At 38.3% G+C, this 12,497-nt stretch overlaps 1 protein-coding gene across 1 annotated transcript in view; it reads right to left on the bottom strand.

The window, feature by feature from the left end:
- The window catches only part of LOC113229712 (vacuolar protein sorting-associated protein 13A-like), a 112,385-nt gene that overhangs the window by 82,006 nt on the left and 17,882 nt on the right, over window positions 1-12,497 (bottom strand). Inside the window, exons 2-10 of the mRNA XM_026463395.1 lie at window positions 11,948-12,348; window positions 11,146-11,357; window positions 10,439-10,613; window positions 9,786-10,059; window positions 8,211-8,457; window positions 2,935-3,065; window positions 2,344-2,544; window positions 1,676-1,884; window positions 20-164 (exon numbers count right to left, since the gene is read on the bottom strand). Coding sequence (XP_026319180.1) covers window positions 20-164; window positions 1,676-1,884; window positions 2,344-2,544; window positions 2,935-3,065; window positions 8,211-8,457; window positions 9,786-10,059; window positions 10,439-10,613; window positions 11,146-11,357; window positions 11,948-12,348 — 1,995 coding nt within the window. The remainder of the gene's footprint in view (window positions 1-19; window positions 165-1,675; window positions 1,885-2,343; window positions 2,545-2,934; window positions 3,066-8,210; window positions 8,458-9,785; window positions 10,060-10,438; window positions 10,614-11,145; window positions 11,358-11,947; window positions 12,349-12,497) is intronic.

The following is a 12,497-nucleotide window of genomic DNA, read 5'->3' as shown; positions in this document are numbered from 1 at the left end:
AAAAAAAAGACTATCTAACCTGACAAGAGCACTCGGCATGCAGTCTGTCGTAGAGCCGTTCCTCTAACTCCATGCAGGTGGCGTCCTCCAAGGCGAGGTTAGAAGGCTGCAGATCCGACTTTATTATTATTCGACTGATGTCCAGAATCATTACTCTGCCCGATCTAAAATATGACACATTTTTACTGCAATACCAATGGCGCCATTGTCACAATCATAAATTATGCACATGTAATATAAATTCTATCAAATTCAAACTCAAATAATCGCTATTTCAAAGATAAAGAGGTTACACTTGAAATCGTCACATTCATCAAATTCTGATTACAATGAGCAAGAAAATCTAAACACATTAAGGGTCGTATTCTAGAACTCTACTCAATGCTCAAGTCAGGATTTGAGTATGGTTTAAAGCACTCGAAATCATACTCAAGTCCCTGCCATTAGGGTCGTATTTCCAGTGCTTGTGTTTCAATTGCAATCCTGACTTGAGCATTGAGTAGAGTTCTAGAATATGACCCTAAGAGTCGGTACTACCTTTCGAATCCAAATTTTTCCCGTACTACTTAATACGGTTCGTTTTGCTTAGGTCAAGCGGCTGGGGAACTGGCTATATTAGAATTTATTTTTTTAGAAACGAAATTGAAAAATGTATATCGTATAGTACGCGTTGTATTTAGTTCAGTTGATACATTGACTTACAAATAAATGGACGACGGGTCTAACACAAAAACCACGAAAAAAATGTCCCAAGTCAACCTATTTAAACGTAGTGACATGTAAAGGAATATGAAAAAGCTAAAACGTTGAATTTAAATTGTAATGTCATCGCAGTACTGTCTAATTTTGCTTGCTTCGCTGTCAGTCGAACAAACGAAGACTAAAGCGTGAATGACGCTCTGTATACGATTTTAACGCCCTATAAGTTCGGACACTTTTTAGCGCGGTCCCGACGTCCATATAATTGTAAGTCAATGAGTTGATATAAAAAAAATTGGTAATAGTTGATAATTGTTAAGGTTGTTTCAAAATTTCGAAGTAGGTTTGCGTTTCTTTTATCTATCGTGAAAATTTTTAGGAATAGTATTTTCGCACCGTATAGTTATTAGTGTATATCATCAATTTTACTACATATTTTTTCCAAAGTATTTCATTCAACACTTTCACTGCTGTGCGGAATCAACCAAAGCCATCTGAGGTAGTATACTCATTTATTTCAATATTTATTTTCCTAGATCAACACAACCTGCATTTTTGGTATGCAAGTACTCAAAAGCTGTACTCCTTTACTGGAAAATTTTTGGTTTAGTATAGATATATCAACATTCACAAATTGATAGCAAAATATTTGAATTTACGTATTATCGAAGCTTAGTCAAAAAGAAGACGTGGGTTCATCCACGTCCACAGTCAGATAATTATTTTTTAAGGATGCATTTTTATACGTTTTAAAAAGCAAAAACTTGAAATTGCCGTCTTGACACAAAATCTTAAGCTATTTTCCGGCAAAATTAACAGAACCTGACATTGACACCGTGCCTTTTCTCGAGACAATTGATTGGGCGTAATCATAACCCATCCTATAATATACAATTTTATTGACTGATATCCTCTTCCAATCAATAAAAGATAGAAAGACTACATCTGTTTTTCACAAATTTGTGACCTAACTTACTTGGTAATGCAACCATGTTCTGGCACAACGACGCAAGGCCCCTTCACGTCCACGTTGACACTGAACACTTTCCTGCGACTGACGGCGTACGCCAACACAGATTTGCTGACTCCCTTTGCCTTTAGCGCCACGTGGGCTAACTCCTCGGCAAGTTCTTCCGATGACATCGAATGGGTTTGGAAGAAATTTATTAGCTCCGTGAAGGCGTGCTGGGGACAAGAGATGTTAAAATGTTGTACTCGTTTCGCAGTAACCACAGATACCAGCAACTGCAGTAAAATTGAGCCATTCTGATGCTTAGAAGAAAAGGAAAAAGAATATAAACTTTCAAGCTCTGACCGGCCCTGGGGAATATTGCCGAAGGCTGGCAACTTTCGGGGGCTAAGATTATTCTTTGGTCAGAGTAGCTGCCTTCCTCCTGGCTTAGCGAGGGAAACTGAAGGCTACTTTGCGCGGCTTCAAATCGATTTTAAGTCATAAGGGTCAAAAACGTTGTCAGCCACTACCGTGTGTCTAGATTTGTGACGAATAACCGTTTTACCTATCTATTTATGTCATTAAGGTGGGATTGCATCCGTTACAGTTATCGGTTCGGTACCAAACGAGATCTTGATGTTAAGTTCTTCTGGACCATCTTAAGGAGCTTCAACTTGACTCTGAGCATTTACCTCAACATAGACAATCTCCACCGGCTCCATAAGCCAGCAAAGACCATAATCAGCCTCGCTGCTCAATGGGTTCTTCTCGATGTCTACAGCCAACAAGTTGGCATTAGTTGGAGCAGACCCTCGTTCTGCCGTGAGAAGAGGCACTAGGTCCCCGTCTGAAGACGCGCCTTCGATCACTATGCTTTCTGTTCGGGCAGAGAGCTGTAAGAAATTGTGTTTAACGGCTGTTTTAATTTTAATTAGAACCTTAACATCGAATTTTCAACAATCAATCAAGGCATCAAGGAGTTTAAACATAAAAAACAAATGGTAGAAAGATAGGGTTCCAATGTCTGTTCAGAATACGCCTGGATATTTTTCTGAATAGTATTCTAAGTTATCCGTGCTGCTTTGTTCAGGATACTACAGGCGACTTAAAATCTTACATCCAACAGCCCTCTTATGTATCATATCCGCAGACGGTTGTAATCACGTTCCAGATTGAAAGGCAGTAAATATCAGGTGAACCATCAGACTATTTCTCGTTTAGAATACCATAAAAAACTGTTGTATCTAAGGATTCGATATGTGTTTTAGTATACGGTTTGATACCTTATACGCTTTAGCCGAAGGTCTGGTTTCCAGCGAAGCGAGGAACTGCGTGAGAGTGACCACCAGCACCTCCTTGTTGCGATTCATCAGAGTCAGTGAACAGTTTGCTAGAGTTAAGTTTATCTTGTGCTCTGAAAACGCAACATTTAATATGTTTCATGTTGTGAATGACTAAAATTAAAAATTAACATTAACACTAGCGCCGATTTCCGGGTACATAAAACTACATATAGATACAATTGGGCACGAGTCTCCTCTAAATAAAGACGCCACTCTGGCCCATTGCAGGTTGGTAAGTATTTAGGCTTAAGTTAAAACTGCTTTGTAGCGCAATGTTCTTTTTATAAACTTGGCATATGTCATTCTCTTAAAAAAGATTTACATTGAATTTATTATTGAAAACTGCCTGGCCCCTACATGGTCCTGGATCGTAGCCGGATTCTGGTGAAATTAAGAAATTGAGTATCCGAAGTTGAATACGAGTTAAGTGGTTAAACTAATTAATTACATCTGTACGAACGGAAAGATCATACACTATCAAGAGAGAAGAATTTGGATTCTAGGTTGAGATTGGTCTTTAAAATACTTCTTAATAACTTTATTTGTGCTTATAATATGCCCATCACTCTTGCCAGTTAGTATTTACAATGTAAATCGTTAATTTCAAAAGTTTAGTTGGTACATAATTTATTTAGATTATTTTCCAGTGAGACAAGAGGGTCTGCTAAAAGTTAAATTGATGGTAGGTGTTCATTACGTGTCAATTTTAGCGAAAAACAGATCTTATATCAGGTTTAGTTCCGTTTATGTTCTACTGAAATCAGTACGACGACTAAGGTTAAAATAACGAAACATTAGTGTTAAAATCAGGTTATAAAGAATTTTGTGACCTTTTCTCTTAGCTGCTTATAATTACTTATTATACTTATAACAGTGCTAACATTAATCTTTGTCAATATCATAATACATATTGTGTGTTGATTATAGCATAAGACTTTGTGTTACGTACTACGGTCTTATTACTTATTTAGTTGTTTTAAACAATACCATTGCCTTGTTAAATAAAAATTACATCTTACTTTTCACTTAATATTGTATTATGTTCCATATTCATATTCATATCTTTATTTGCTTGTCACATGGTTTTACATAAGATCTTATAAAATTAATATTGTACCTTTACAAGTGACACCCTGTAAGGGCGCTGCAAATTGAGAGAGCACTACCAATATTATTAAATTATAAATATTCTTAACTTTTATTATACATTATATAATAATATGCCAACAACTTATTACTTAAATTACTGTTTAAAAAAATTAAAATAACAATTACTACAAGTATCAATAATAACTAATCTATTCAAAGACTAGACAAATGGTACTTTACTTTTATTTAATATTTCATCTATTGTATAGAATGATTTATTTATTAGGTACTGCTTTAGGTGGCTTATAAACGTTGATAATTTTTCCTGGTTTTTTATTTCATTAGGTATATTATTATAAATTTGAATTGCCATTGAGTGTGGGCCCGACCTGTACAAACTGAGAGTGGTTGTGGGGAGTTTTAATTTATGCAAGTTTCTATTGTTTCTTTTTAGAGTAGTGATTGGGGAGTATAATTGTACATGGTTTTTGACGAATTTACAGCATTCAAGAATGTATATAGATGTTAAAGTTAATATTTTGTGTTCCAGTTTTTACGTTCGTCTCCCAGAATGTCCAAAGAAAATGAATATAAGGAGTTGATTAGAAAACGAGCCAGTCTTAAGGGCCGTCTCACTGTATTTGCAACTTATTTGAATGCACTTGATGTTTCAGAACTTGACTCCTCAGAAGTCACTGAATTGCAAATGCGTACTGATAAGCTGGAAGGTTTGTAGGATCAGTATGATGAGGTTCAAACAAATATAGAATGTCTTGCTGATGATATGGCTTCTCAGTTAACCGAGCGTACCGACTATGAGTCTCAGTATTACAAATTGATGTCAAGGGCTCGAGAAGTTATCAAAAAATATAGTCAATGTCAAGAGGACAATGCGAGTGACAAAGGTTTTTTGAGCGCCAAGAGCGGTAATCATCTCGTTCGGTTGCCTACTATTCAGTTACTAAAGTTCTCAGGTGCTTATGAAAATTGGTTAGCTTTCATGACACTTTTACCAGCCTGATACATTTTAATAGTGAAAGAGATGATATTAACAAGTTCCATTACCTGTATGCATGTTTGGAGGGTTCCGCGGCGATTGTAATTCAGTCTATCGATTTTTCAAATAAAAACTATGCTGTAGCATAGAAGATACTGTGTGACTGGTATGACAATGAACGACTGTTGATACAAAATCACATTTCCGCATTGTTTAATATTGAACAAATTCCAAATGAATCGTCGGTCAGTTTGAAACGTACAATTGATCATATAAATAAAAATTTGCGTGCTTTGGAGACTTTAGGCGAACCAGTGGGTAGTTGGGACACTCCTTTAATTACTCAAAAATTAGACTCAAAGACATACCGCGAGTGGAAAGAGTATAACGTTTAGACAAAAATGAACGTATATCTTATGAAACATTTATGACTATTTTTTACGCAATCATGCTGATTTAATTGAGACTTTAAGACTTGTCAAAAGGTGTCCATTCGGCTCATCAGCTTGTTAAGGCCAACAATAATTTGAAAATAAAGGCAATGATGTCCACTCAAAACAACCCTAACATTCGTAGCGCTTCATTGGCTCCTAAATCTTGCCCTAATTGCAATGGCGATCATAATTTATTCAACTGTTCACAGTTTCGTGCGTTAAGTAATGAGGAACGATTACGATTATTACCCGATTATAAAGTTTGCTATAATTGCTTTAGTACGGGTCACTATACGAATCGTTGCAAAAAACCTGGGTGTAAGACGTGCAAACGTAGACACATAACTCTTGTTCATGTGGCAGATTTTAAATCGAAACCGTTTTTGGATAGTGGAGTTTCATCAGCTGTACCCGATGGTCAAACGGCGACCATGCTTTCTATGAATGACAAAATAAACAATATGGGTACTTCGTTGGCTGCGAGTGTATTGGTGCCGAGTAAAGATAAACAAAGCGATGTGTTGTTATCCACCGCGTTAGTAACATATTGCTCGTGCTGTTTAGATAGCGGTAGTACTTCCAGTTTTATTACTGAGGATATGTTCCAAAAATTAAACTTACCGGTTGAACATACAGATCAATCTATTACGGGAATGAATTGTATTACATCTCACATAAATAAAATGTATTCGACGAGTTTTCAGTGTTTCGTTTTACCTACCATTACAGAAAATACACCTTGTCATCAGATGTATTTGACTAACCTTGATCTGCCTTCAAATGTTTGTTTGACTGTTCTAACTTCTATAAGCTACAGGCTATAGACTTATTAATTGGTGCCGACCTATTTTGGGACCTGTTGGGATCGAATCGAATAACGTTAGGAGTCGGGAAACCTATTTGAAACTAAGCTAGGGTGGCTAGTTTCTGGGCAAGTTGACGGGATTATCGACCTCACACCTCACGAGGTTTTGGCAGCTCGAAGAAGTTTGTTTGTTCATTCTCAAAAAGAGAAATTATGTGAGGAACATTTTGTAAAAAATACAACTCGGTTGGATGATGGCCGATTTTGTGTTAGGATTCCGTTGAAGCAGTCTCCACATTTGTTATGAGAATCATTCGATAAAGCGAAAAGGTGTTTTCTGTCCTTGGAAAAAAGGCTTGTTAAGCAACCTTTGTTAGGCAAAATGTATAAAGATTTTATGGCCGAATATGAACTTTTAGATCACATGACAGAGACTGAACTGACAAGTAAGGCTCATTATATACCGCATCATGGAGTGTTGCGAGCAAGTAGCTCAACTACATAACTACGAGCTGTGTTCAATGCGAGTAGTTCTACTACTACAGGTGTGTCGTTAAACAGTTTGCAAATGGTGGGGCCTACAAGACGACCTATTGTCCATCCTTCTCAGGTTTAGGCAACATAGGTACGTCATAGCTGCCGATGTCGAAAAAATGTACAGGCAAGTGGCCATTCATCCCGACGATAGGTGTTTGCAACAAATAATTTGACGAGACGATTCATCAAAACCTTTGAAGCATATCAGTTAAACATTGTGACCTATGTCACAGCTAGTGTACCGTTTCTTGCTATCAGAAGTTTAAAGCAAATAGGTTTAATTGCACAGAAAAAAATATCAGTGAAATCATCTTGCATGACTTTTATGCAGACGATTTGCTTTCTGGAGGGGTCGATCTCAACGAAATGAAGATACGGCAGAAGATTACTTCTGAGCTTGCTTCTTATTGCATGCCTTTACGTAAATGGAAGTCAAATGAAGCTTCTTTGGTGACAGAGTCTGTTCAGTCGTCAGTCAATTTAAATATCGGAAATAATGAGCCAAGTAAAACGTTGGGTTTAGGTTGGGTGAGTTCGCAAGACGAACTGTGTTTCCCTATTGATCATTCGCTCTCAAAAGGTAGTACAAAGTGTTTGATCCATCCATTGGGTCTTCTAAAGATTTGTGGTTACTTAGGTTGTCATGAGACGATGAGCTGTCCCCAGATATTAGCAAGGTTTGGATTGCGATGGTGGACGATTTGCCAATTTTAAGTAAGTTACATGTACCGCGACGCATTTTATGTGATGCATACAAGTTCATCGAATTTCACATTTTTACTGACGCCTCTGCGCGAGCGTATGGTGCAAGCTTGTATATTCGGAGTGCCAAAGTGGATGGAGGATTTGTGGTTTGTGATTCTAATGGGTAAAAGTCATGTTGCACCCTTAAAGTCTACCACGATTCCTAGACTCGAATTATGTGGCGCGTTAGTTGGTGTGCGTCTTTACGAAAAGGCTATGAATTCCTTGCGTGCAAACATTCGCTCGGTCATATTTTGGACGGACTCCATCGTTTTAGGGTGGCTAAAAATGCTTCCTTCCAAATTGCAGCCTTTTCCACAGAACCGTGTAGCCGAGATATTGGATAAAACCGGGAATGGGAGGTAGAGGCATGTACGCACCGATGGCCATGACGATGTTTGTAGGCGTGTCACCTCGTTATAATCATTTTGATCATATCGAGGCGACACGAACCACGCCCCCATACCAAATCTCCCCTTTTTTCCTATACCTATGGTAAGTTCACACGCTTTCCAAACATTGTGAGCCTTCATCGATATGCAGGTTTTATCACGATGTTCTCCTTCACTGCTAGCGAGAAGTGTTGCTTGAAGAAAGTTGCAGAACTTACCAATATACTGCTTAGACTTGTCACTCCTCGGCGCGCCTTCCACATACCCTATCAATTCACACACCCTCTTTTTTTCAGGGCTGGACAAGTGGCTCCATAAGGACTTTGACCTCTCTGTTTTAACACATAATTCCACATGAGCCTTCGTCTCCGTTTCGGAATCGATTTCCGAGTCGGAGCTAGCCGGTCTCCACCAGTCTGTCTCAGTTTCTACTACTTCTATACGCTCTGGTTCTTGTGACAGGACCTGTGGAGATAAAACGTACTTAATGTTTGTAACATCAAACAATAATTATGTCACATCTAGATACGAAAGTCTACAAATACATTGAACAATAAGTCAATCACGCTGCAGGCAATTTTGTGGTATTTGTTCTTCTATCTTGCTCACGAGGTTTTCCATCAGTGCTAACGCAAGAAAGACCACAATGTAAAAAACATGTTCTGATATTTTTCGAATTTCCGGATTTCAATGCATTATTGTAGCAATTTCATAAATATAAATAAGTAAATTAAACAGAGTTGCACTCATGAAATCGTTGTCCGGAAATACCAGCGATAGAAAAAAATCTTAGTCGTCGACCTATTACCGCTCTTGATCGTGGTTGGTTCAGTAGGTGTCCATTACCGTCCAGCTAGGCAATGCTGCCAGTATAATGGGAACTTTTGAGCCGGGGACGATACAGGTCGAGTTTTTTTCCGATTAGGAATATTTGACAAAATCTGTTGTAATTCTGTTTTTTATATCTTAGCACCTATTAACGAAGTGTGTGAGATATGTATCTTTCCCAGTAATCTTGTGAAGTGAAATTATCGTTGCATTGAAGGACACTCCAAGAGATGTAAGCGATTCTAAACAATTGAATGATGATGAAATTAAAACACGGAGCACCACAATTTCAGGAAATCTGCTATCGGTGCACGTGGAATAAACTTAATAAATAGCTATCGTCACCCTCATTCTCATCGGCCAAAAGATGTGCACAATTGAACATAGGAGTCTTACGCACGATCCTGGTCACTTACATCGAATAACGAATAACCTAATGAAGACGAGCTAGTGGAGAGAATTCCTATACGATTCTTCCATATGTGGTCGCCTCTCGAAATTTTTTCACTATCAGTTACCTTCTGGAAAGAATTCGAAGTAATTACAACATGCATCCCCTATTATTCAGCCACTGTGACCTTTTATAAAGCCGGCTTGCTTTGTACGTCAGGTCGACAGACGTGGGCTGACAGACTGTGGATCCGTTTACCTGAACCTCCGAGATCATGAATCTCCACGCGTTACACTCCTGACAAACACCTTTCACCTTCAGTATTCATACCAGTCTCTTCGTACATGCCCATTTATTATTGATACTTTGAACAAGGCATCCCTAATCTGAACGAAATGTGTACATCGACGTATATTTTTCCCCACTTTTCATCTATCTTCGCTCTATGGATATCGACGTCTTGAACAAAAAGGAGTTCACAAGCGAGACTTATAATAAGGTTGTAGACAGATGAATACTCCTTCCCACTTATTTGGTCTGTGGTCTTTCCCCATTCTGCAAGAAATTTCGTTACCTCAAACTTCGCCTGTTCTCTCGCAATAACAACCGACATAATCGGCAAACTGTCTTCACATTTCTGCAAGTCAAGTTTCAATTCAGTGTCGTTAGGGCTCCTCAATGTACTTTTATACGTCTTTTTGTAAATGTTATAGTTTTCTCGATGCTTCTTAATTGCTGCCCAAGTGTAGGGACGTATGCGCTGTTCAAGGACCACGTTGTAGGCGTACTTCCACCATTTTTTAATGTCTTTGGACAGTGGAATGCCCGGATGTAGATGGCGATATTTTCTGTGAAAAAAAGGATTTAAATTTATAAAAATAATCCTCGTTAGATCGTTACTTTAAAAGCAATGTGTCACTAGGTGGCCCAACCAGTCAGCCATTTTGTCTGGAATATTATTTCGAGGAAGAGTGAATTATTTTAGAACTCTATAACAGCGGGTAAGGTAATGTTAACTCGCAACTAATACGGAGATCAGAATAGAAATGTTAAAAAAGAAGACGAATGCATACTTGAAAGATAGAAGGAACACTTTGAAACTATAGAATGTAAGATAATGTTTGTGCATTATGTATACTGTAAGTCTAAAAGACAGAATGAGGATCAGCGTAATGGTGTCAAAGATGACCTACAGCGCCGAGCAAGCGTGAAAGTTAGTTTTCTCACCTATTAAGCTTGATTCGAGCGAATGAATCGAGCAGATTGGAGATGGAGAGATACTGTCGGCGAGACACTTGTGATGCACTGTCAGCCAATACTGCGTCGAGCAGAAGACGCGGTACGCGGGCTTCACCGGACCGATTGATCAACACCTTTACTTTGCAAGTAACTGGTTTTAGCACTGAAATAAAAATATGTCACGTATCAATATAGCACCTCCTACCTATTAGAAGGATAGAGAATGGTGCCTCTTAGATTTCAGCCAGGTTGTTTTAAAATTAAAAAAGTCTATAACTTCAAAACCTCACTCTCGGTATTTCACTTCCTCTCTGACTCCCTGCCTCGTTCGACAATTCATTTTATTGTGTGGTATATTTTAAGATAGGTCTACTTACTTAATGACTATATTTGTGGAGAGTTTGTTGGTACAAATTGTATAAGACAAATTAAGATTCAAGACGCGATTTCATTTCTGCCGCACTAACACATTGTCCTTAGCACGTGCACTCCTCATTACTTCCACATTTTACATTACTTTCACATGAGGGCTTATTTCCTGTCTCTGTCTTATACCTGACAAACCCGCATCGTTGCCAAACCAGTCGTTGTTCTACGTCGTAGTAAATAGAGGAATAACAAAACCGTTTGAGCCGTTGATACGCGTAAGAAGCAACACCCGCTTGAGACCTTTCTTTACTCACAACAATACTTACGAAATTCAAAATCCTCGTGATGCATGGAGAACTTATTCAACCCAGTCAACATATAATGCTTCCAATTATAATACTGCATGGGTGTGATATGGGCTGTCTCGTTGTCGTCAAGCGCGGTGGCCGTAGGATTCCAGTACAGAGAAAGTGATTCTATGCGCATCATTTGATACACCGTTGAAGCGTTTGCTGGTGTCACTGAGGGCTTCCATTTGCTGGAACAATCAACGTAAAAGCCGATATATTAATATTTGAAACCGTATACTGAGTAGTTGGTTATATATACATATATATATTATATACCTTTAAGCAAATGTAAATAGTTTTTAAACATTGAATTAATCAGTCAGTAGACGCCATCATCAGCCCTTTAAACGTTCTACTGCTGCTGGGCACTCTAAAGAGAACGTTCAGGCCCTAGTCGGCCACCCTAACCTCAATGCGGGTTGAGGACTTCACAGGGCTTCCAAGGGTTATAAAAAGTCTTCGACGTGGAGGTTTCAGCATCACGATCTTTACCGTTAGCAAGAGCTATTGCTACTAAACGTTCTCAAATATAAATCAATAACAATTAAGTCCTTTAAATTTCTGTTGAATTGATATTCAATAATTTTTTGTGAAATTACTCCACTAGTTTGTTGTAATCATTAATACAAAGATCGAACACTCAGAAAAAATTCCTTCCATCCGGCCGGATTCGAACCGACGTCTTCTAGCTTACCGTGCCAGACGCTGTACCAACTAAGCAAATTTTGGAACATGATCAAGGTCGATTGAGTGACTTTTGAAAAAGAAACACGCTTACCTATTAGTTGTCTCAATAGACAGACTCTGCAGACAAAGACCACATGCCAACGGTCCATCTTTGGAGCTTATGGAGTCCTCATACCTCACATGAATATTCCTTACGTAAATCTGTATATTGTTCACAATCGCCGTGAACAAATTCTCAAAAAAATTCTGAGGTCCTTTTAAAATTTCACTCTCAGCTTCAAGATCTTGAAGTATCTTTCTTTTAGCAGCTCTAGTGAGGCGTTTCTCTCGCTCGGGGTCGAAATGGCTGTTGGAAATGGCCGGTCCGACGAGCACGAGGACATCTTCAACGTGTACTATTACAGGCTGAGTGTAGAGCCCTGTCCAGGGAATCTGGAGGTTGATGCGACCGATTGTACCGATCTTTACATCTATTGGTAGATCTAGTTCGTACTGGAAAAAAAATGTTTTAACGACTAAACCAACAGGATCATCAAAATCTGCCTTACGAATGAGTATTATAGTTTAATTTATGTGATTATTTCAAGCTAACTTTGTAACGAAAAACGTTACATACCTCTTTTTTTACATAATCGGTTAAC

This window comes from Hyposmocoma kahamanoa, unplaced genomic scaffold, assembly GCF_003589595.1.
Source record: "Hyposmocoma kahamanoa isolate Upper Pololo Valley unplaced genomic scaffold, ASM358959v1 62, whole genome shotgun sequence".
NCBI lineage: Eukaryota > Metazoa > Arthropoda > Insecta > Lepidoptera > Cosmopterigidae > Hyposmocoma > Hyposmocoma kahamanoa.
This window is presented reverse-complemented; position numbering and strand designations above follow the sequence as displayed.